General features: G+C 35.6%; 1 protein-coding gene across 1 annotated transcript in view; it reads right to left on the bottom strand.

Annotated features, from left to right (window-relative positions):
* DCBLD2 (discoidin, CUB and LCCL domain containing 2) overlaps positions 1-25,334 on the bottom strand; it is a 71,234-nt gene that overhangs the window by 30,948 nt on the left and 14,952 nt on the right. Inside the window, exons 2-3 of the mRNA XM_004465931.5 lie at positions 20,807-21,034; positions 3,678-3,815 (exon numbers count right to left, since the gene is read on the bottom strand). Of these exons, the coding sequence (XP_004465988.2) occupies positions 3,678-3,815; positions 20,807-21,034 (366 nt within the window). The remainder of the gene's footprint in view (positions 1-3,677; positions 3,816-20,806; positions 21,035-25,334) is intronic.

Here is a 25,334-nt window from a genome sequence, read left to right as displayed (position 1 = left end):
AAGGAATTCATACTCTATTTTCAAAATCCAGAAAATTCCATGCAGAAAAAAACTAACCAGTTACAGAAATTTGGATTCTACTAGAAAGTTCTCTATTCTTCCATACGTTCATTTAAAATTTGATGTGATTGGTAGAAATGGAAGAAATTGAAAATATTTGGAAAAGATGTGGTTAAAGAATGTAGCAATCAGAAAAGCTTTATACTGCTGGTATTCTTCAATTCTGAAAGTTGTCTATAATACATCAAAGAGAGCCTTATCAAATAGGAGTATTTTCCAGGCTCAGTTTCTCCTGTCTTTAAAGCACATGGTCATGAGAAGTCTAAGGGGTCCACAGATAATGAATGAACAGTGTTTATGAGTTCCAGTTAGGAATTACGTTATACATATCCACATTGAATCTTTTTACTTTGCTTGAAATTTTAAACTATTTACTATTTTCCCACACACATAAAGGTAAACTTTAGACTGACTACTACAAAATTCTGGATTGGTTAAATCTAAAGTAATGAGGTGTAACACTACCTTGTAAATGGTGATTTCATTTTCTACAAAAAATACCAGCACTACCACTTTCCAGTCACACACGTACACACACACACTAGTTTATGGCACATAACAAATAGAATGCTACCTTGAAGGACAGGAAGCTTTCAATGCATATGTAGATATGTCCTCTAAGCTCATTGTACTATAATTAAAATGACTGAAAGAGGACAAATAAATAAACAAAATCACCAATCAGAATCATCCCAGAAATGTTGAGCTCTTCCTAGAAACTGGTAAATATTTCTTACCTTGACATTGAGATTCAAAACCAGGAATTTACATAATTCATCTAAGAATTTATTTAACTTTTAAGTCCAATGGTAAATGCTTATTTTTTAATTTACTTTTTAGAATGAAAATGCTAGTAACATTTATTATATTATATTAGAAGATCTGAGGGGCTGACTTTGGACCTCTTAATAGCTGGTTCTGCCTCCCTCAGTAAGTCCAGCTTTTACCCCCAGACAATGGTTGCTAATATGGTGTCCAGGATCCGTCTAGGATCCCTAAGCATTTTCAATTATTCAGAAGTCTAGATGGCATTCCCTGGAATTATATCAACTCAGAATAGAAATACTAGTCCTCTCACAATTTTTGGAAATGTTGATTAGTAGTTATATCTGTCTTTGCTTGCTACCCAAAGGGGAAGTCAGTGAACTTTCCCTTTTCTTTTACTGAGAGAATCTTTCAAAAATGAGGTGTACAGGTAAAAATTAAAAGAGGTAACTGGTAATGGAAAAGGCTGGAAACTACTGCTCAAAGATCACTAAAAATAACAGAAAGGAAAAAAAACCCCACAAAGGTTCTAAAAACTAGAAATCAAAGTTGAAGGGGACATACCAGGTACATCCAGCATATCAGACACACACTGGGCACTGGAGCAGTTCTATGCTTCAGCCAAGAGGTTTCCTCCTTACGTAAGCCTCTTGCCACAACAAATTCAGGGAGGATGAATTTTAACTCTTTGAAATGCTTCCTTTTAGAAAAAATGTCTGATTTGAAATTCTTTAAAAGGTGAAATCTGAGATATAATCCTAGAGTTATAATTATAGCAAGACCTCTTAATTTGATCATCTCTGACATGGTCTTCTCTAATTGCCTTTTTTAAAAAAATTCATATATATATACATATTTTAAAGATACATAGATCACACAAAATGTTACATTAAAAAATATAAGAGATGCCCATAAACCCCACTCTCCACCCAACCCCACGCCTCCCACATCAACAACCTCTTTCATCAGTGTGGCACATTCATTGAATTGATGAATACAAGGCAATTAGAGTACAAAAATCAACTCTAATTGCCTCTAACCTGTTCATTCTTACCTCTTTTCAACCCATTCTTCACAGAGCAAGGAAGATTGTAAAAACAAAAATGTAAATCCAGTTGTCATACTCTGCTCTAATAGCTTCCATGAATTCATAGGAGAAAGTCCCAATTCTTACAAAGCTCTAAACAATGTTACCTATTCTCCCCTCACTCTGCTCCAGCAACACTGGCTTTTTTTCAGTTCCCCCAAAGCTCCTTCTACTGTAAGGTTTTGCATCTGCTGTTCTCTTCCCTGGAATGTCTTCCTTTTTTGTCTGCCTGAAACTTCCAACCCATCCTTCAGTTCTCAGCTTGAAAGTGATTTCCTCAGGAAAGCTTTGCTCTTATCAATTTTCCATTCCCACATCCTCCGTCCTTCTATTATTTGAACTTGCCCTTCATCATACTTATCATAACTGCAGATAAGTAAACATCTGTTAAAGTCTTTTATCCAGCCCTGTACTGTAATTCCCAAGGAAGGCAGTATTGTGTCTGTTTTATTCAATGCCCATCTCCAGTGCCAGGGATATAGCAGGATATAAGGCATTGAAAGGAATATAATCTTACAATGAGCTCTTTCACAAAGTAATGAAAATTAGTATATCTCATACAATATCATAGCTTTATCAACAACACAACTATAACAGCAAATTTTTGTGAAAGTGTAACACAAATAAAGAAGCTGTTGAAGCAAGGTTTTTCATAATCTTTGAATTCCCAAATACTCTAAATCTTGAACTAGGTTGCTAAACTGGGGACAACAGTCGTGTGTTCCTTGAAAATATTCTCAGAATTCAGTGTGGCAGCTAAATTTCTTGGATGGAACCAAACTAAGGTTCTCAACCACAGCAACCACACTTCAAATGCTTGAGTCATAAGAAATTGTGGCTGAAAGACCACCCAAGAAGAAGTAATAGGAAATCCAACCAGTGTTCTTTTGAATATAGTTTGGCAAACTTGCTTAACTTCAAATTTGTTTTATAAGCACTTGATGGATAGGAAAAGGCCATGCTAAAACAAAAATAATAAGAACGAACTCAGGAGAGAGTTGTGAAAATGAGGATGATTTCCCAAGAGGATATGGCTTTAGAAAGTGTTACAAGGAAGTTTTTTATTATGGTGGGTATTTTAAAAACCTTTGTAAGCTAACATTCATCTGAAACAGTGTAACAGGCATTTGAAATTTGGCATCAAAGTATGTAAATCTAAAATATACTGATTCTGTTATCTGAGATCACTATCAATTTTTAAGGAACTTTAGGGCAGGGAATTTGGGCTTCTGTGTATCAAAAGAGTCATAATTTAAATACGCAATGTAAGAACCTTTTTTTTAAATGGGAAGGATTTTTTTTCTGGAAACTATCGACTCAATGATAAATAACAATGCAGAAAAGTAAAAATATGAATTCAAATAAATAATTTCACTGATATTAATACAAAGAAACTTAAACAGACTAAGCAGCAATTTAACTACTTATTTTCTATTCTTTCACTTATCAATCTAAGATTTCCAGGAAGTAAAACTGAAAGAATGGGAATCCATCATAATCTAACTGTGTACTCTCTACTTTACTGGTCTCTTCCCTTTTGAAGATGGAGGATGGATTTTTACTGGTTTTATATAAAAGTTTATGCACTTTTAATTTTTGGAATTCTGAAATTTAATTTTGTCAAATGTATGAATGTACTGATAACTGTTCAGTCTTATTTTGCTCTCTTCCAAACTCAGACACACAAGTTTTTGAAAACCCTTTATTTCATTTTTGTTTTTAAAAATTGCAAAATGTGGAAAACAGTGCAAAAAGGGAAAATTACCTTGTCTATCTATAACTGAGTATGAGGCCAAAAATCCTCGTCCAGAAACATGGGTTCCGCTCATGAAAAGCACTGTAATTTCATTGCTTTTTGATTCAATTGAATGGTTCATTTGCAACCCCAGACCACAGTATTTTCCTAGGAACAAAAGAAAGGCAGATATTTGGTTTAACTCTCTTGAAATCAATAATATTTAGGATGTAGATAACAAAATCAGAATAATATTCCAAACCGGGTATTAAATTATTAATGGAATAACATGATGACTATGTTGTTAAAATTAGAAACCTAGTAATGATTAAAAATCACAATTTGTAGAAAAAATTAAATGCCAAGTAATAACTATTCAAACAACTTAAAAGAGACAACAGTTTGGGCATCACAGACCTTATGAAATTATAAGTTCCTGTGAAACACATGTATATTCTTTAAAACAACCAGAAGGAGTATTTTAAAAATTAATTTATAAAACATTTCTGCAGCTCACAAATGAATTGACAGTCAAATCATATACTCCCTACAGAGATCCTCTCGATTGCTGGCCTCAGAGCAGAGCTTCAAACCTTTCTTGGAACTAATCAATTTTTCTTCTTAAGATTGCTGACTTCTGGGTTGATCTCTTTAGACAGCTATGTCCAGTCATGTGACTTTTACTATAATCTGACAACTCACAAAATTTTACCTCCATCCACAGCCTTTTCTTTAAACTTCAGATGCATAAATCCAATTGCCTACTCAACTCCTAATGATAGGCATATAAAAAATAACAATGCCAGTACAGTTGTAAGTTTAATAGGCTAAAAGGGGAAGAAGAAAAAAATGAGAGAAACATGTCCACCAATACATAATAAAAATGGATTTTTTTATGTGACTGGTAATTTGCCCGACAAATTCTCAAAAAGGGATTCCAAAACTATGGCAGTATCACTTGAATAAGAGTATTGTGAACTTCCAGAGATGCCATTTTCAAGGACAACACTTGCTCTTATGAATAGAAAATCCCAAGAAAACTACAAAAAAAGAGACCTAGCATAGGATCTGAAATGTTAGGGATAAATTTTTAAAAAGAAAACCAATAAACAAGCAAACAAACAAAAAACTATTTTAAGAGATTAAATAATTCAGGAGAGAAGATATAACAAGTTTACTGATTGGAAGACTCAATATAGTTAAGATGCCAGTTCTCCCCACACTGAGTTTTTGAGAGTCACTTTAGACCTACATATCAATGGACCAACAGATTAGACATATAAAATGCTTTCTATTCTAAATTTCATGGTTTTAGATCATTTTCTTGATTTAGTTCAATGTTTCTGTCCTGCAGTCATATTGGCCTGACATAAATTGAGAGAAAAGCCCCCTGAGTAAATTTTCTCCCCATATATGCACAGAGAACATGTTATGTCTTTCAAAGAAGTGCATTCATAATCTTTTCATAACTGGTTTTTAACTGGCAGTTTGACCCTTTGATCATTATACAAAACTTCCAGGAAAAGCTGGAAGTTTTGGTTGTTGTTGGAAACAAACATCAACCAAAAAAAAATATCTAAAATGACCTTATAAATATACAACATTTTTAGTGAAATAAAAATATCAATTTGAAAAACAAAGCATTTGGCCTAAAATTTCTCAATTTATTTAGCATTTAGTAAATAAATACCAAAAACCACAGCACACGCCTGTTTTAGGTGCTACGGACATTCAATATAAAATATATGTCTTACTTATCCTGTTTTTCTTTAAAAATACCTAATATGCAAAAAACTTTGTATTTCTAAATGTGGAATACAATATTGTTAAACATTCAAGCAAAATAACACACTATCAAAGAGCTCTACAAGTTATGATCTGAATGTAGAAGAAAATACAATTAAATCTTTCTTGATACTAAATAACTCAGAAATAGCCTGGTATATAGGACAAATACTATTCAATATTGCATTATTTTTAAAATACTAAATATTTTTAAATAGTGATCTAATATTAAAACAAAGCAATATATACAAGTTATTCCACATACTATCACAAATATTGCAAATATTATTATAAACTATATAATTCGTTACCAAAGCCAAATGTGTGCCCATCACATTTGATTTTAAGGCCAAGCGGGAATGGGTAAAGGCAAAATAAATTATATCCATTAAAATATTTACATTAGCTTGCTAACTCCTATATGAGTGAACAAAAGTTTCATCTGGGTTCATCAGCAATAGCCATTCTTTGTCACTTACAGACCTATTTGTGATTTTATTACAAGGCTGGATAAGGCATTCAGTAAAATGCTAACTTTTCAGATACTTTTAGGTACAAACCAAAAAAAAAAATAAAAGATCTTATTTAATAAATACTTACCATGCCATACAAAAATTGTTTCTACTTTACAAAAATTATACCAGGAATACAAATAGAGAATTCTAAATTATTAGACCTAACTTAAAAGTAAAGGCAGTCTAAAGGATCACTTGACAAAAATATATTTTTGAAGTGAAACAATGTCTAAAAGTTGTGGCGTTTTTAGTGCCTTTTAGCAGAAGAATATAATATTTTTATTACAATTGTACTTTCATATCCTATTTATTCCTTTGGAGTTATCTTGTCCTCCGAAATATGAAAAAATTCCATCTGTGGTAAAAACAAAAGCACTTTTTTTCTCTGAAACTCAAAAGCCAGTGTTAAAGCATGAAAAGCCTTTAAAAAGAAAAAGGTGCAACTGCTGATGTTTTCTAGGAATTTAAGTAAATTCATTCTATCCCTGCCTTTTGCTTCATAGTCATAATCAAGATGACTGTTCCTGGGACGTGGACTTGGCCCAGTGGATAGGGAATCTGTCTACCACATGGGAGGTCTGCGGTTCAAACCCCGGGCCTCCTTGACCCATGTGCAGCTGGCCCACGTGCAGTGCTGATGAGCTCAAGGAGTGCCCTGCCACACAGGGGTGTCCCGGCATAGGGGAGCCCCACGCGCAAGAAGTGCGCCTGGTAAGGAGAGCTGCCCAGCGCGAAACAAAGTTCAGCCTATCCAGGAATGGCACCACACACATGGAGAGCTGACAAAGCAAGATGATGCAACAAAAAGAAACACAGATTCCCGTGCTGCTGACAACAGAAGCAGACAAAGAAGAGCACGCAGCAAACAGACACAGAGAGCAGACAACAGGGGGGTTGAGGGGGCAAGGGGAGAGAAATAAATAAAAAATAAACCTTTAAAAAAAAAAGATGACTGTTCCTGTCCTTGCTTGGCCTTGCTTTGACTACATTATCTTTCTATTAAAACTTTTGGGAAAAGAAGTGTTGGAGAAAAGGCAGGGCTCACTGGGACATGGAGACTGATGACTGGAGATAGAAAGTTTACTTGGAAGCTCTCCCAACAGAGGAGTCTTAAGAATAGACTTCAGCCTGCCCCTGGAAGGGGAATATGAATTTATATAGTACATTCCTAGGCAGGGGAATGATAGCCAGTGGGAGGGGGCCGATAGGAAGCCCTAGGGCAAAAATTTTCCCTTGAATGCCTAGAGGGTAGTAGGTTAGGGAGTTATGTTTTCTTGGAATGCTTGAGATGACACTTTGATCTGGAGGGAGTATATGTCTCTATCTCACTTTACTCCTATTTCCATGTGGTTTCTTTGTTCAACCTTTGGGGGAAGTGCCATGCTTTTAGGCATGTAGGCTATGTGGGGGGGTGGGGGAGTTTGTCTCTACTTAATGCATGTCAGGGGGACCTGAGCCACAGCTTGCTAATTATTGCAAACCTAGTAAGGCGGAACCTCTAACAAGAAGAAAAAACCTCATCCTTAATCTGAGCAATATACTAGTCAACTCATTAATTCCATTTTCCCTGTCTGATGATTCAAAGGCACTCCTAAATCAACACAAAGAATTTAATTGCCAACAACAATAGGTGGTCTTTTGGAAAAAGGAGTTTTGAGAATTGAAGAGTTATCCGCAGTCTGCTGAAAGGTGGAACAAATAAATGCCTTTTGCCTCTTGGGGAAGGAAAGATGGGAATGGCTGTAATAAGTAAGTGGGTCATTAAAATGAAGGCCTGGATGCTGGAGGGCATGCATGGTTGTAGCCACCACAGTAAACTTGACTGCAAGAAGCCTCAGAGGAAAAAGTGGCTAGGGATTCCATGAAAGGAGAAGTATGGAATTAGGTATCCCAGGAAAATGGAGTAGGAGACCTTCCTCCTTATTTTTGTTACTTTAAAGTAATTTTAAATTATTTGTATATTTCTTACATGGCAAAAGGGAGATTTCCCTGTGTGGGTCTGATCTAAGCAGGTGAGCCCTTTCAAAAGCAGAACATTTTCTCTGGTTAGTCACAGAAGAGGAGATCAAAGAGACACACTCCAGTATGGAAGAAAACAAACATTTGTGTAATGAACTTCCTATCAGGACCGCTGCAGGGAGATTCTAGGAAAGGAGAGGAAAATGGGGACTTCGGTCTTAAAAGTACAAGGAGTGGGGAAACGGACTTTGGCCCAGTGGTTAGGGCATCCGTCTACCATATGGGAGGTCCGCGGTTCAAACCCCGGGCCTCCTTGACCCGTGTGGAGCTGGCCATGTGCAGTGCTGATGCGCGCAAGGAGTGCCGTGCCACGCAGGGGTGTCCCCCGCGTGAGAGCCCCACGCACAAGGAGTGTGCCCGTGAGGAAAGCCGCCCAGCGTGAAAAGAAAGAGCAGCCTGCCCAGGAATAGTGCCGCCCACACTTCCCGTGCCGCTGACGACAACAGAAGCGGACAAAGAAACAAGACGCAGCAAATAGACACCAAGAACAGACAACCAGGGGAGGGGGGGAAATTAAATAAATAAATAAATCTTTAAAAAAAAAAAAGTACAAGGAGTGAATTCTGTCAACAGCCAGTAAGCTTGGAATCAGTAAGCTTGGAATAGAACCCTGAGCCCCAGATGAGATCTACAGACCCAGCAAACACCTTGATTTCAGCCTGGTGAGACCTGGAGCAGAGAATCCAGCCATATTGTGCCTGGACTTGTGATCTACAGAAAGTGAGGGATGATTTATTGTGAAAATTAATATAACCAGTAATTTACTTTAGTAGAGTGGAAGTATACCCTGCCTCTGGATGAACAAATCTAATATTGGAGCAGAAGTTGGAAACTAGGGTTCAGGGCCTGAATCAGTCCACAGGTGTATTTTACTTGGCCCCTTGGCCTATGCAGTTTGGATTATACACTACTTAAAAACGTTTGCATTAGTTACCAAGATTTTAAAAGTCTGGAAAGTACATATAAATTCTGAATTTCTAACTTCTCTTGAAAAATTACATGGAATAAAAAACCCATGTGGTTATTTGTAAACAGTCTCTGTCCTCTTTGAAGGAGAAAGCTATATTCCAATTTGCCACAGCCACCATCATTCCCTAATATCCCCAAACCTGAAGCATGGTTAACATTTACCATCATGTCAATTCTGCAATTTTCTTAAACCTAGTCCATTTCATTCACTTATTTTACCTGCCAGGCCCCTACTGGCAGTGAGTTTATAAACCACTTGTAGCGAGCTTGTAGACCTTAAGGTTATATCATGCCTCTTCCAATGTCCATATGAACCGCACTTTTGCTAAATGATGAACTTCAAGAAATTAAATTCTGGAAGATGTTTAAATGGATACATTCTGTATTCTAAAGACAGGAAAGATCCATGTGATTTAGATGGACCAGAGATGCAGTTAGTTAATATTGTCATGAAAACTATCAAAACCTGACTTATGTTCTCGAGTAAATGGAAGACCAATCAATCCTCTAAGAGATGTAAAATGGAACAATGCTCTTCTTTGGAACTTGCAACTTAAAAAGATTGGGTGGAGGGTAGGAAGTTATTTTCTAGAGTAAAAAGATCATCACCTCTGTCCATCTCCCAACGAAGGGAGATGGAGGTTGCTTAGAGAGTGCCAAACTTAATTTACCAACAAACTGATTTAAGGAGAGTTTTTTTGTTGCTGTTGTTTTTGTTGTTTTTATTTTTATGTTTTCACCTTTATTTACTTATTTATTTATTTTTATTTTTTTAGGAGGTACCGGTGATTAAACCCAGGACCTCATATATGGGAAGCAGGCATTCAACCACTGAGCCATGTCCACTCTCAGTGTCAGTTTTTTAATACCTAAATACAGGAGCAACTGCAATCTCAAAACAGAACTTGAAATTCTCAAAGAAATTCACTCATTGAACATACATATATTATTGAGCTACTAAATATCCAAGCACTGAGCTAGGTTGGTACTGGGGATTCATTGATTAAACTAGGCAGCACAGTATTGCACTCAGGAAGCTTCATGTAGTGGGGCAGGCAAAAACATGATTGAAGCCCCTAAAAGTACAGAAGAGGCTATTGCAGTGCCTAGAAAACGTTTAAAGTATATGGCAAATTTGAAGCTTTTGTGGAACTCAGAAAATCCTGTTCTTAAAGCTAATCCATTCTTGTGCATATAAACCTACTGTAGGTGGGAACTTTTGATTAAACTACTTTAGGTAAGGCAATCTGGTTAGATTGCAGGACCCAGAGTAGGTCTTGATCTGCTTACTGAGTCCTTTATAAAGAGAGGATTAAAAAGCTGCAGAAACAGAAAAGCTGGAGTCAGGGAGAAACCCAGAAGCTGAAATCAATGCAAGACAGAAGTTGAAAGGAAGCCACTTAAGTCAGAAGCTAAAAGCAACAAGGCCCAGAGGAGAAGGGAGGGGAGGGACGAGACCAGCAGAGAGCACCATGTGCCTGATCAACCACAACTGCAGCTAGAGGAGGAGGGATTCCCTGATGATGCCTTAATGTGGACACTTTCATGGCCTCAGAAATGTAAGCTTTTAAGTTCATAAATCCCCATTGTAAAAGCCAACCTATTTCTGGTATATTTCTCCCAGAGGCTTTTAGTAAACTAAAACAGAATAGATGCTATCATAAAATAATGCCAGATCATTTTCTTTCAAAAGTTGGGCTTCAGGGACCCACTGCCTTGTGCTTGGTGGTCCATCGTGAGTTGAAGTTGTAAAATTTAAGCTGTTGTCTTGGAGTGATCAGTGCTTGCTTTTTGTGTGACTAAAATGCCTTCCCCAAATGACTTCCCTTAAGCACTTGTTTAAACAGCTGATAATGAGTTGTTGTTTTTGGCTGGATTTAGCATTTGTTTTAGCTGCTTCAAAGATGTACCTGCTGAGGATTATGATATAAGGGTGGAGATCTAATTTCTTTTTAAACCATTAGACCACTGGGTATATATTTAAAAGGAATAACAGATATTCATTAGATTTAAAAGGGAGTCAGCAACATCACTAAAAATGGAGTTGCTTTTTCTTCTAAAAGGTGGTAGTGTTGACACTTTAAAAGTATGTATTTTCTACAGCATCATAAAGTCATTGTACATTTTTATTTCAGGGAAGGTGGCTACTTAAATGTTTATTTTATTTTTTTAATAAAAAAGATATAATATTTGCACATTTAAAAATGAATAAAGTCCTGGACTCCTATACCTCACATCACAGGCAAAAATTAACGTAAATGTATTAAGGATAAATGTGTGAAAGGAAAAACAATATGGATTTTTAGAGAAAAACCATGGGGACATTTCATGATTTTGAAGTATGCAAAGATTTTTTAAAACCCAAGAAGTATTAATCATAACAGTAAAATTGGTAAATGCAATTACATTAAAATTACAAATGTCTGTTTATTAAAAAATACCAATAAGGGAGTAAAAAGGCAGCCCACGGAGAGGGGTAAGATATAGGCAACACATATATCTAAAAAGAACCCAGAACCAGAATATATAAAGAGCTCCTACAAATGAATAAATGAACAAAAGAATTAGATTCTTACCCTCAAAGGAGATATTCAAATGGCTAATAAATGTATGAAACAAACACATCATTTGCCATCCAGAAAATTCAAAGCAAAGCCACAATGTGATGAATGGTTAAAATGGAAAAAGTAAAAATAGTAACTGGAACTCTCATACACTGATGGTGGGTATAAACTGTTAGTACAACCACTTAAATTATTTGACAGTATCCACTAAAGCTGAATGCATGCGCATTCTATAACACAGCAAATTCTATTCTAGGTATAGAAATGTGTACTTACTTTCATCAAAGATGGGTACTAGAATGTTCATAGCAGACTATGAGTAATAGCCCAAAATTTGTTATATTGTGGATATAAAATAATTTACTTAACAATTTCTTTACTCTTAGCAACTTAGGTTGCTTCCCATTTTTCTCCATAGTGAATGTTGTAATACACGTCTTCCTAACACAATTTCTTTAGTCTTTTGAACTATTTCCTTAGAAGAGATTTTTCTGTAATAGGCTTAAAAAGTCAATTAACACGAACATTTTTCTGATTCTTAATATAAACTTCTGGACTGCTACACAAGTGAGCATACCCAAGTAATACTTCTTTAATATAAAAGTATTAGTTTTGCCACACCCATGCCAACATAAAATATTAAAATTTTTATATTTTTTAAAATCCCAAAAGTCAGGGTGGGAAAATACAAAGGAAACAACTTCATATCTTTGATTATAAGCAAAACTGCCTCCTCTAATACCCTCTTTCAGAATGGCAACTTGGGCAAAAGAGCACATACGTTTTAATTGCCATCCATGACAGTGACCAGAGAGTCCTGAACAGAAAAATTTACAGCCATTTATATGGACCAAAATATCCACAAATTAATACAAACCTTCCCCATCAAATTTTTCTGAGTGGATTTTCTTTTTCTCTTTAATAAGTGAAACTTCTACTTTAACTATGGGCTAAAAAACTTATTTATTGAAAAACCAACAAACTTCTGAGTAGAAGAAAGCTTAATATTCTGTTTATATTGCTTCCTACAATCTTTTGAAAAGGCAGTGATTCAAGGCTCTGGCTCTTATTAAGTTGACAGGTTTTTTTCAGGATAGCTGGCAGAGTCTTCTGATGCCAAGTAAGCTGATGTAAAAAGCAGTAAGTCATATTGTGTAGACTTCAGCAAAGCAGCAAAACCAGATGTGTTGCCAAGCATCACAGGTGTGCCATTCATAGCATATTTTTCTGATATGCTTTCAAAGCTTTTCTGGAAAAATAAACATTTTGCTACTTAGAGGATGTCACAGGCATTTATACTTTCCTAAAGGGCTCACAAATAGGAATTCTTGTGGTGTTACCATCAGATAGTGAAGTAAGTTGATGAGAGGGACAGCTGTCAATTCCTCAATTGACCTGCCCTCAAAAGACAGAGGAAACTTTATGGGGTGATGGTATTATTTGGAAGAGATAAAGCTTCAGTATTTCTTTTTGTTCTAGGATACAAATCAGCTCCACCATTTCAGGGCACAAACATTTACCAAGGTCTTTCAAACTGTGTGTGGCTCCTTAACTTTGCAGTGCAACAAACAATTGAGGTTCTCATTTAAAAAATCCACAGTAATCAATGTATTCTCATGATGAACAGATAACCGATGCAACTTCAGTCTACCTGACTTCAGGTTTTCCTATGGTAGGACCTTATCTCACATAAATTTCTGTGGCTCTTGCATCCCATCATCCAAGATTCCTATAGTCATTAAAATTAGATACCATTTCTTTAATTCCTGACTATGGGAAACTACTCTAAATGTAAAATATTAACAATGATGATCATATGTTATAACAGATAACAATACACAGAACAGTTGACTTTAAACCACAGAAGTTTACTATCTTACAATTTTGGAGGCTAAAAGTCCTAAATCAAGGTGTGTGCACACCATGCTTTCTCTTTGAAATCTGAAGTGTTCTGGTGGTGGCTTGCCAATCTATGCCCCCGGCAAATGGTACTCTGTCTAGTACTAGATGTCTTCTTAGAAGGACTCTAGTTATATTGGACTGAGGCTCACCCTGAATCAGTATGACTCACATTCACTAATAACATCTTCAAAGACCCTATTTAAAATGGCTTCACATCCACAGGACCAGGGATTAAGATGTGAACATGTCTTTTAGGGGCCATGACTCAATCTATAACAATATCAGAGATGAAGACCACATTACAAAGTGCCCAAAGAATAATAGATTCTAATGAAAATACAATAAGGAATGCTGATGAAAAGAAAAAATCAAGAGAATGAAAAGGAAATAAAAAAGTGAGAAAGATCAGCAAAAGGATTTGAAATGGCAAAAATTATGTATAATTTAAAGTGTCTGAAAAAGATACAAAAAAAACAATGGAACATAACTAATATTTCAAACTACAATATAAGAAAACATTTGGTAACAAAGGAAGACCTGAATCTACATATTAAAATAGCCCATTTGATACCAGGAAACTTTTCTACAATGATCAACTTCAACACATATCCTTGGAAACTATTACACTTTAAAGATACAAAAAAAAAAAAAAAAAAAAAAAGACCAAATACCTAAAAAGGGCAAGAGAATTAAACCGGCATCAGGTATCTCAAAATTAACATAAAAACCAAGGCAACAATGGAAGAAAACTTTAAAAAATACTCAAGGAAAGAACATGTGAACAAAGATATATATCCAACCAAGCTGTCCCTCAAATATTAAGTTTATAAACAAATTTTTTTTTAAAAAAATGGCTTTAAACATGAGAAATTTTATACCCATAAGCCCTTCTTAAAGAAGCAATCTATTCAAAGGATTAACTTCATCGAATCAAGATATGATTGGGGACCTTCAGCAAAAAGACTGATAGTGAACATTTTATATGTTTAATTGTAGATCTAGGAAAGTTAGAGATGGTGTTGAAGAATAAGATGTTATGTAGGCTATATGTTATGAATTTATAGTCTAACAGAATAGAAATGGGAAAGAAAAGGGAGAGGAAAAGAGGAAAGTAGAACAGTCCACTGAATGTTATATAGGCAATGGGCAAGAGTTAAAGGATACCATCAAAATGGACAAATCAGATAGTAAAAGATTAAATAAGAAAGCAGGGGACTACAGGTATTAAAAAAAAGAGGCATAAATTGAAAGATAACAACTAGAACAAAAATATAAATACAACTAAGTACCAGATATTTTTTTAAATATAGAAGAAAACATAAGGTAGAGAAAAAGAGCAAATACACAAAATTATAAAATAATGACAACTCAGGCAAAACACAATATTACAAATAAATGTGAACAGAGTTACTCCTACCATAAAAAAAAAGATTGTCAATTTAGTTCATAAAGCAAGACCCAATTACATACTATATTAAAAAAAAAATAAAAGCCACGCCCAAACCAAATGATTCAGAAAGACTAACACTAAAGGGTTGGGTAAAGAAAGGTATACTAGACAAATGGAAACAATAAGACATAAAGGGAGTGAAACTGATGTCAAAGGAAAATTCTAACCAAAAAGAACAAAACATGACAAAGGAGGAAATTTTAATGCTAAAACAACAACTCAAAATGAAGATAATATAATTATAACTACCTATGTACCTTTATAAAAGCAAAATCCCAAGAGATGCAGCAAGGAAACAGAGAAAACACTAATAACAGGAGACTTTAACACACACAACTTTCAATACAAGACAGATCAAGGGGATAAGAAGGTTATAGAAGACCTAAACGGCATAGCCAATAAGGTATATATTTTATATGAATATAAACCATAACATCTTCATAATAGAGAATAAGCCTTCCTAAGCATTCAAGGAATATTTGATCACACATTAAGTTATAATGAAAATATCAGCAAGTTCCATAAAGTAGAAATAACACAATGCTGTTTGATCACAATGCAATACAATGTAAAACTATTAGCAATACAATGAAAGGTTCTTATAACTAGAAATAAACCTTTTATTCTTGGTAAGTAGACGTGGCTCAAGCGATAAGGGCTCTGTCTACCATATGGGAGGACCCAGGTTCGATCCCTGGGGTCTCCTGGTGAAAAAGAAGAAGAGAAAGTGTGCCTGAACAGCGAGCCAGTTTCTATGTGGCGAGCCAAGTGCCTGTGTGATGAGCCAAGTGCCCATGCAAGTGCCTGCATGGTGAGCCAAGCGCCTGTGCAGTGAGCCAAGTGCCCACGCAGTGAGCCAGTGCCTGTGCGGTGAGACAAGTGCAAATGCCCGCACGGTCAGTCAGTGCCCATGTGGCAAGCCAACACCTGCATGATGAGCCAACTGCCCATATAGCAAGCCTAGTGCCCATGCAGTGAACCAGTGCTGGTGCAAGTGAGTCACACTACAAGATGATGACGCAACAAAAGAGGTGAAGTGCAGCAGAGACCAGGAACTGAGGTGGCACAATTGACAGGGAACTTCTCTCCACATCAAAGGTCCCCAGGATCAAATCCCAGTGAATCCTAGAGGAAAAAGACGAGAAGAGAAGACAAAAAGAGAAAGAGATACAGAAGATCACACAGCGAATGGACAAAGACAGCAAAAACAGTGGGGTAGGGGAGGGGAAAGGAGGAAAAATAAATATTTTTTATAAATTCTTGAATAAAAGGAAAACAAATTTATAGAATTCATAAAAAATAATGATAATACTGTATATCGGTCTTTGGGATCTCAATCTTGAGGTGATCGGAGGAAAATTCAGAACCTTAGATAAATATCAATTGACAAAAATTAAAGGGCATGACAACATACTGCTTGCAAGGCTTTGGAGAAACAAGCACTCTCATGCATTGATGTGGAAATGAAAATTGGTACTACTCTTATAAAGGGGACGTTGGCAATATCTAATAAGCTATATATATTTATTTACCATTTAATCCAGCAAGCCCACTTTAGGATTTACTCTGAAGCTACACCTCCAGGAATATGAAAACACATATCCACAAAGTTATTTATTGCAGCACTGTTTGTAACTGTAAAATACTATATTGGGAGCAACCGACACTTTATATATAAAAGGGTGATTAAAGAGAGTATGGTACATCTATACTATGGAGTTATTTGTAAAAATTATGAAGAATATACTTTTTTTTGGAGTAATTTCCAGGTTACATTAAGTGGAGGGGGGAAAGCAAAATATAATAGAATATCTAGAGCATGTTAGATTTTGTGTAACAAAGGGGAAACAAGAAATATACATATATCATTTTGTGCTAAAGAAACACAGAAAGGAGAAAACAAAAACTAAGGAGATTGGTTCCCTACAAGGAGTGGGTGGAAATGTGGTGAAAAGGACAGAAGAAAGAGTGTGGTGGGGAGGAATATCACTTAACTGAATATCCTCTGCATTCAGCTCTAACTTTGAGAAACATGTTGGTGTTTCACATACTCAAAAAAGGAAAAAAGAAAACCAACAAGAACAGGGGAAAGCAATCCTAAAACAGAATAAAAGCAGTAACAAATGAACCAAATCATATTTCCAATACACCACAACCACAATGAAGGATAGGGAGTGGTTAGGGGAGAAATAACCCAAGTTATTTTCAAACACAGTGTTTGGTTTATATGTCCACAAGTTAAGAGTCTAAACCAGTACTAGAGGCATTAGAGAATCTCAACATGAAATTTAAATATCTAAGCCCATTAAAGTCATGGGTTAGCAATTCTGAATCCTCTATCTGCATATTATAGGACTGAACAAACACATATGTAGTATGTATGGAGCTAGATTTCTCATTGTCAGACAAATTAGAAATATGAAAAGGGGAAGAAATGAATGAAACTTGTGATGTTGGAAGATTGAAGGTATCAGTAGGAAAAAACTCAAACACAGAAGAAAGGAGGAATGATGAAATTGGAAAATCATAATTTGGCAATCATCATCATCATAATTGATTCAGGCAAGAAACATTCACGGATGCTCAAACTAGTAGGTATTAGTTTGATGAGTAACAGAATATTTACACATCATCTTAAAGAATCCCCTACAAGATGCTAATTACAAAGGAAAACATAACTACAGTATAAAAACCTGGGAGACATCACCTTAGCCAAGATACCAAAGATAGCATCACTGGTAAAGGGACAACAAATCAGTATCATATGGCCCCAGATATGATGCAGTGAGCAGTAGTCAGCATTGCTTGTGGTGTTTCTGCCAGAAGCCCATAACCTGAATCTAATCACAAGGAAAATCAGATAATACCAACTGAAAAGACATATGTAAAATAACTCGCCCCATACTTCAAAAATGTTAACATCTTGAAATACAAAGACAGACCCAGGAACTGTCCTCTTTTAATCTCCAGTCACGAAGACTAAACAAAAATGATGGCAAATGAATGCAACACATAATCTAAGATTTTCTTATGCTACAAAGGACATTTTTGGACAAATGGATAAATTTGCGTAAGGTCCGTAGTTTAATGCTAATGTATCAATGATAATTTTCTTTACTTTCATAACTGTTCTATAATTATGTAAATGAATGTCTTTATTTTTAGGAAATAAACACTGAATTATACAGAGGTAAAGGAACATCATATCTGCAATTGACTCTCAAGTAGTTTAGAAATAAAATGTGGTGGGGGCAGAGGGGGTGGAAGGGAGATAAAGCAAAGGTGACAAAATGTTAACATTTTGGAAATTTGGGTGAAAAATATATGGAAATTCTTCATCCCTTTCTTGGAAATTTCTCTGTTTGAAATCATGTCAAAATAAATAGCTGAAAGAAAAAACAAGTTACTATTCACTAAAAAAGTTGTCAGTTTCAATAGCTTGGGGTAGGAGAACCATATTGTAAAAGATTAAGCATAAGCAGCTGGTAAAGTATTTATTACTCTAAGAGGCTGTAGCCTAGTGGTTGAGAATTATGGACTTTGCTATCAGCCAGACCTCAATTCAAGTCCCAACTCTGCTAATATATACATTATCATCTTTTGCTAAGAGAACAGGAAATAACTGTGCTATTGCCAAGTAAGCCAAAAGCAGTTAAGACACACTGTGACAAGTTTATGATTAAAAAACATGGTTCCATGAGGAAATATTTTCCCTTACATTCCCATTTATCAATTATTCCATAATACCAACCCTCAGGAAAAAAGCCTCCAAAATTAACACATATATGTAAAACCAAGAACCTAAGTTTTTTTTTAACAAATAGGAACTCTTTTTATAGAAAAATGTGACTCTTTGGGCCTCTTTTTTAAAGGGACACTAAGAAAAGATGATACAGGAAAACTCTTGATGCCCACAATGTATCTACTGCTATCTTGTACTTTTCTGCAGGTCTATCTTAACCAGAACATTGAACACGTGTTTTGAATGATCTTTATTTCTTTGTGATATGTCAGAAAGCTTATCTTTCTATCACCAACCACAACCTGCTATCAAAATGGAGGGCCAGTGGGTGTATGGTAGATGGTGGCAAGGGGGCCAAAAGAAAGCCAAACAGGAACGCTGGACCTTTTTGTGGCTTTCACTCATCCATGAAGAGAGAAAATAAGGATAAAAAGCATAAACAATGGAAATAAAGGAGAATTGAGATTTATTAAACACCTTCTACACACCAAGCACTGCAAAGTATTATTTAATCTTCAAATGGTACAGATGACGTGAAGTCTAGGAAAGTTCAGTGCCTTGTAGTGAGGATTCTCAGTAAGCAATTCCTGGAACTGGGACCAGAACCTGTGGAATGGCTTAAATCTACGCTCAAAATGCTCCCTTGTTATTCTTCCTCTCTAGCAACACTGTCAAGGTTTATTGTCCTGAAGATATAGTGCCTTTTCCTTTTTTACTTAAAAAAATTTTTTTTTCATTATGGAAATTTAAAAAATTACATAAAAGAAGAGAGAAGAGAAGGGAACAACTCCAAAATATCCATTCCATTATGCAGCCTCATCAATTAGCCATTTTTAGTTCACACATCCTTTCTTATAAATTGCTAGCAATTTGATTAGATTGTGATTCACCTTTTTGTTGTAAGAATGTTCCCACAGACAGTACTGTCTACTCACTACTGCATCATCTCAGGAGGCTCTTAACATCCAGTTGTCTTCTATCAATGCTAGAGTAATAGTGCTTCGATATCCTTAAGCAATTTGAGTTCCCTAAAAGTTTATCCCACATTGTATATTTATGGCAGTATGCAAGTAGTGACCAAGATACCAGATTAATTAAGAGTTGACTGAGAGACACTGAGGCTATCAATCAGCAGCTAGGCAAATAGGCTGGGAATCAGTCCTCTGGCAAAAAAGAGATCACAAAGTAAAGAGGAGGTGAAGGATTTGGTTAGAGAATAGAGAGAAGGGCAGAGGATAAGCATAGCATGGTGCTTAATTAAAGAACAGGATGCTGGGTTCCAATTATAGTTCTGAAAGACATTTTACATACTTGTACCAATAAACATATGCAAGCAAACTCAGAGAGAACACTCCTTGATATCGTGATGTTAGTATATCAAAATAGCCTTACACGATGATGTTCTCCCATAATCTATAACAAATGTTCCACAACAATGTAAGGTGTTGGAGAGGAGGTATTGTATGGGAATTCTGCACACTATCGATGACCTTGGTTGCACAGTAGATTCTCCTGGGAGGCTTTTAAAATACCAAGGCCTGGGTCCCACCCAATCAATTCTGATTCAGTTGATCTAGGATGGGGACCAAAAATAATAATTTAAAATATTTTTCCCAACTGATTCTATTACACAGCTATAATTGAGAACCACTGTTCTTAGTAAGGAATAACAGAGCTTACATTGACCATTTATATATACTGTGTCAGGCACTGTTCTAAGAATGTACATGTGCTAAGTCACTCTCTGTTTAATAGGTGAGGAAACAGAGAAGTCAGCTAATCTGTCCAAAGTCACATACCAAGCTAATAGTAGGGTTGGGATTCCATCCCAGGCAGGTAGGATCTAAAGTTCATGCCCTTAATCACCATGCTAGAGTACCACCTAAACATGAATTTAAACTGTATTCTTCAACTGCCAATATAATGATCAAAGAAAATATTAAAAAATAAGATCACTTTCTCCTTAGAAACAATACAGTGGCATCTGGTATAATGGTACCAACAAAACAGGCTTATTAGAAAAGAAACAAGTAAACAGATAGAGTCTTCCATTCCCAAATGATGATTCAAATTTGAGATTTTCACATTTTTCAATAATTTCCATAAATCCCCTTACAGACATAGTTATTAAAAGTATTAAAAATTGTTTTAGTTTTAAAACTTGGAGCAATGACATATTACATATACATTTATAAGAAAATAAAATCCCCTACCTATTTCAGTCCTGCTGACTCCAATTCCATTATAGATTCTCAAGTAATTTAAGTGACAAGAATCAGAATCTTCAATGTCAAAGTCACCAAATCTGATGCGCACTCTGTCCCCCACCTTTACACGGATCTCCCATTCGCAAACGGTGCTGTTAGGGTAGGTCTGTGGATAGTTTATGGATGTAAGAGTTCCACTTTCAGGGCCTAGTACAGTGTGTCCACATCCATCACCTTAAAAAAAAAGTTCAAAGAAATGAGAAATTGTTCTTACATCTTTAACTTATATGATAAGGAACCAGGATTTTTTGTGAAGATTTAAAAATATATGACATCATATATTTTATACTGATATAATATACTATTTTCCTTACACGAGATAAAAAAAATGACAGATTTCTTAGCATATCAATCATAGAAGCCAAGTGAGGTCAAAATAATGATTACCTTTATAAATTTAAAGAATTTTTCAGTCTTAACAGAAACAAACATAACAGCAGTTAGATATAAATACATATTCATGATAAATTCAATCTTTAAAGAAGTGTCATTTTAAAGTAATTTGTGGGTGGCAGACTTGGCCCAGTGGTTAGGGCGTCCATCTACCACATGGGAGGTCCGCGGTTCAAACCCCGGGCCTCCTTGACCCATGTGGAGCTGGCCCATGTGCAGTGCTGATGCACGCAAGGAGTGCCATGCCACGCAGGGGTGTCCCCCACGTAGGGGAGCCCCATGCGCAAGGAGTGCGCCCCGTAAGGAGAGCCGCCCAGCACGAAAGAAAGTGCAGCCTGTCCAGGAATGGTGCCACACACACACAGAGCTGACACAAGATGACAAACAAAAAGAAACACAGATTCCCGTGCCACTGACAACAACAGAAGTGGACAAAGAAAATGCAGCAAATAGACACAGGGAACAGACAACAGGGGTGGGGGGGGAAGGGGAGAGAAATAAATAAATAAATCTTTTAAAATATATATATATAAAGTAATTTGTTCAAAAGAAACTGTGAAACATAAAAGTATGTGATCAATTTCAGCTATTCATTTACAAATCTCACAACCCCCTTCTAAAATCTCTGTGGGATTCCAAACGATTTCTAAAAACCACTTATTATGTCCTAAAGATCATATAAGATTACCGACCATATTACAGACTGCAAGGCATTTATTCCTTCTTGAAGGTGTTAAAGCAATTTTTAAAGAAGTTTATCCTACTGTAATTTTACTTTTTAGTAGTCCCTCTCCAAAGACCTCATTTTTTCCTACAGAAGGATGAGAAAAAAGTAAATATTCAATGGCTTATTAAAGATTTTAAAAATGACCTTTATAATATTGGGAGCTGTATTATTTGCTCCAGAGATTTTTTTCAGCAACTGGATATGGAAACTCATCTAACTTAATATTGTTTGTAAATGTCAAATATTTGCATCCTTCCCTTTACCATAAAATCTGTTTACTGAGCACCTAGAAGGCAGCATGTAATGTTCATTTAGAAGTTTCAGCATTCCATAATGATGGGATTCAAATGAATCACTTTCTAGAAGGACAATGAGAACATTCTTTAAAAGAATAGCATTTTTCTCCTTCAAAAGATACCACTGTTGTTCTTAAATCTTTTTAAAAGGTGAGTACTAGAAATCCAGCTTCCTAAACAAATACCTCTCTTATAAAGCACTGCCTCTCATCAACATTAAACTTTAGGTATTTTCCACATTCGCTTGCTTTCATTCCACACACAAGGAATATGCATAGCAGTTCAATATAATAATAATAATAATGGGCAGTATGAAATAAACATGTGGGTTTTTGTGTACTAGAGCCACTAATCTCTTGCAAATATAAAACGATGTTACACAAACCGGAAAAAAATAGACACAAAAATTCCTTGAAACTACCATGAAAATATCCTGAATTTGATCTAAATTAAAAACACAGGGATATAAAAACCTCCACTGTGAAAATAAATAAATTGTAACATAAATAACTTTTGAACAATCATTAACATTTTTCCTTAGGAAAAAAAAAATAATCTAAAACAGTTTCTAACATTATGATACTGGTCTAAAATGTTCTCTTACTATTGAAAAAAAATGGAAACATGCTTTCTGGAGATGTTACAATCTTTAAAAAGTAACCACTGAACAAATGAAATAACAAAATACAAATTTATATTCTTGAATAAATGAAAACGAAATAAGGTTTTCAAGTGACCGAAAGTGTTGATGGATTTCAGAAGCCAAGAATTTCATATTAACAGGAAGAATCCATGACTTAATAATGGCAGGCTGTCATACTGAATCCATTCCCCATAGGGTGTTATTTAACTTAAGCTTGTCATTTTAAAGTGAATTTTACAAAAAGTACAAGCAGAATGCTAGGAGTAATTTTTAGATGTCTTTATGCTCACCTTTATGTATATTTCTCAATAAATACACACAAAGAGCTTCTTGGCCTTTCATCTAAAAGCATAATTTTTATACAAGTTAACAAAATAAGCAGTAACTGATGAAATACAGGACTTTTGTAAGCATGTTGATGAAGAAATTAAAATGGAGCTGTCTTTTTGGAATCTTGTGTAGGGGGAGGGCATGAACAGCCCACAAGTAACATGCCAAGAATGTTCTAAAATATGTGATGGAGTTCAGAGCTTACTCCTCTAGCAAACAAGATGACATGCACCAGAAACCAAAGTAAAAGAAAGTCTCAAACATACTGCAACATATGAACAAGTTACAATGTTTCATATTTCAGAGAATATTTGATAAGTTTAACCTGACTAGATAAATGGCTTAACCAGCTTGGCCAAATGTGATTTGCTATGGATCATATGTTTGGAATTTATACATATTCCAGTTCCATAAGGAAGGCTAGGCATATATCTACATATTCACTGGGACTGCAACTTTCAAATGCTTTTCTCTGCTATTCCTAAGTAAGAAATACATTGTGTCCCTATACACTCTTCCCTGTATATTCTTAACCCACTAAATTGAGTTCATGACCCACTTAATGATCTCCACCTGCAGTATGAAAAACACTGTACTAGGTATCCAAAGGTCATAATTTTGAATTCTCAGATAAAGGAAAGAAAGACCTTATCCTTACTTTCACTGCCAATTTAGTAAATGTGTTTCCAGTATATTTTTACAGGTCTTAAAAGAAGAACATATTCTAACAAGATATTTAAAATATGGCAAAATATTTAAAATCAAAATGAAAATCTGAAAAATATTTTTATCAACAAATTGCCTAGAGCATTTACAACAGTGGTTCTCAAAGGGGTGGGGGTGGGGCAGCACAGGAGTGATTCTGCTTCCCATTTGGTAGTATCTGGATATGTCTTTGATTGTCACAACTTGGGAGGGGTTGCTACTGGCATCTAGTGGGTAGAGTACAGATTCTACTAAGCATCCTATAATGCACAGGATGGCCCTCACTACGGAGAATAACCCAGTGCAAAACGGCAGTAGTGCCAAGAATGAGAAAACTAATTTAGAGCAAAGGCTAGGAAATCTCAGATCGAAGATTGGTTTAGTTCTTGGCAAGGTTTCATCTGGACTAAAGGATAATGCTGTTTTGCTCAATAAGGGTACCACCCAGGGAATAATTCTCCCCTAAAGGTCAATGGTTTTCCTAAAGAGTTTATGTTCTCATGTCCAAATTTTGAAAGCAAGTAAATGGAATGCTTTTTAATTTTATATAAAAAGTCCTTTCTATTAGTCTAGCCCTCAAATTTGTTTTTCTGTGGGTCAAAGCACTGAAAGTTAGGGGGAAAAAAGGAAGCTGACAGGGTCAGGAATAATGGTCCTCCAATTTTCTGCTTAGTTCTGTACACTGGAACCCAGGCTACATACAATGCCCACTGCTCATTTTCACAAGGCACAACTGACAAAAAGCATAACTACTACTGGAGAAATAACATTCAGAATTGATCATATCCAAAAACCAATTCATAAAGTCCCATCACCAATTTCAACACCACCAACTCATTCTTTGCCAGTCCCTACTCCTCAGCTCCATTATCACCACCACTTCCAGTCCTCCTTTTCTCCTCCCTGGATAATTTCTACAATGCTATAAATGATCACACAGAATAACAGCCTGTTAAAGAAATTTTTGAATTTGAGTTTTATTTTAGTAAAGAAAAAAATGGAATTTGATATTCCTGCTCCTTTCTTTGGCTGCAGATTTATACAGGGATTACACATAAAACATATGTTCACTTCCTCTGAAAAAGTGTAAGGTCAGATGTGTTAAGCCAGATTGATAGTGTTCCAGGGAAAGAACTGAATTTTTAAAAATTACTTATCCCTAGAGAAAAGAACAGAAAGAACATTAAACATATCTAAATGACAATCAATGCAGCAAAGAATGCTTGCTTATTCTGGACGGCTCTCAAACTCCAAAACAAGTTGAGTGTGTGTGTGTGTGTGTGTATACATATATATATTTTTTAGGAGGTACCAGGGAAGGAACCCAGGACCGCATACATGGGAAGCAGGTGCTCAACCACTTGAGCTACATTAGCTCCC

This window comes from Dasypus novemcinctus, chromosome 4 (genome assembly GCF_030445035.2).
Source record: "Dasypus novemcinctus isolate mDasNov1 chromosome 4, mDasNov1.1.hap2, whole genome shotgun sequence".
In the NCBI taxonomy this organism is placed as follows: Eukaryota; Metazoa; Chordata; class Mammalia; order Cingulata; family Dasypodidae; genus Dasypus; species Dasypus novemcinctus.
The sequence above is the reverse complement of the archived record's forward strand: the minus strand, read 5'-3'. Positions and strand labels throughout refer to the sequence as shown.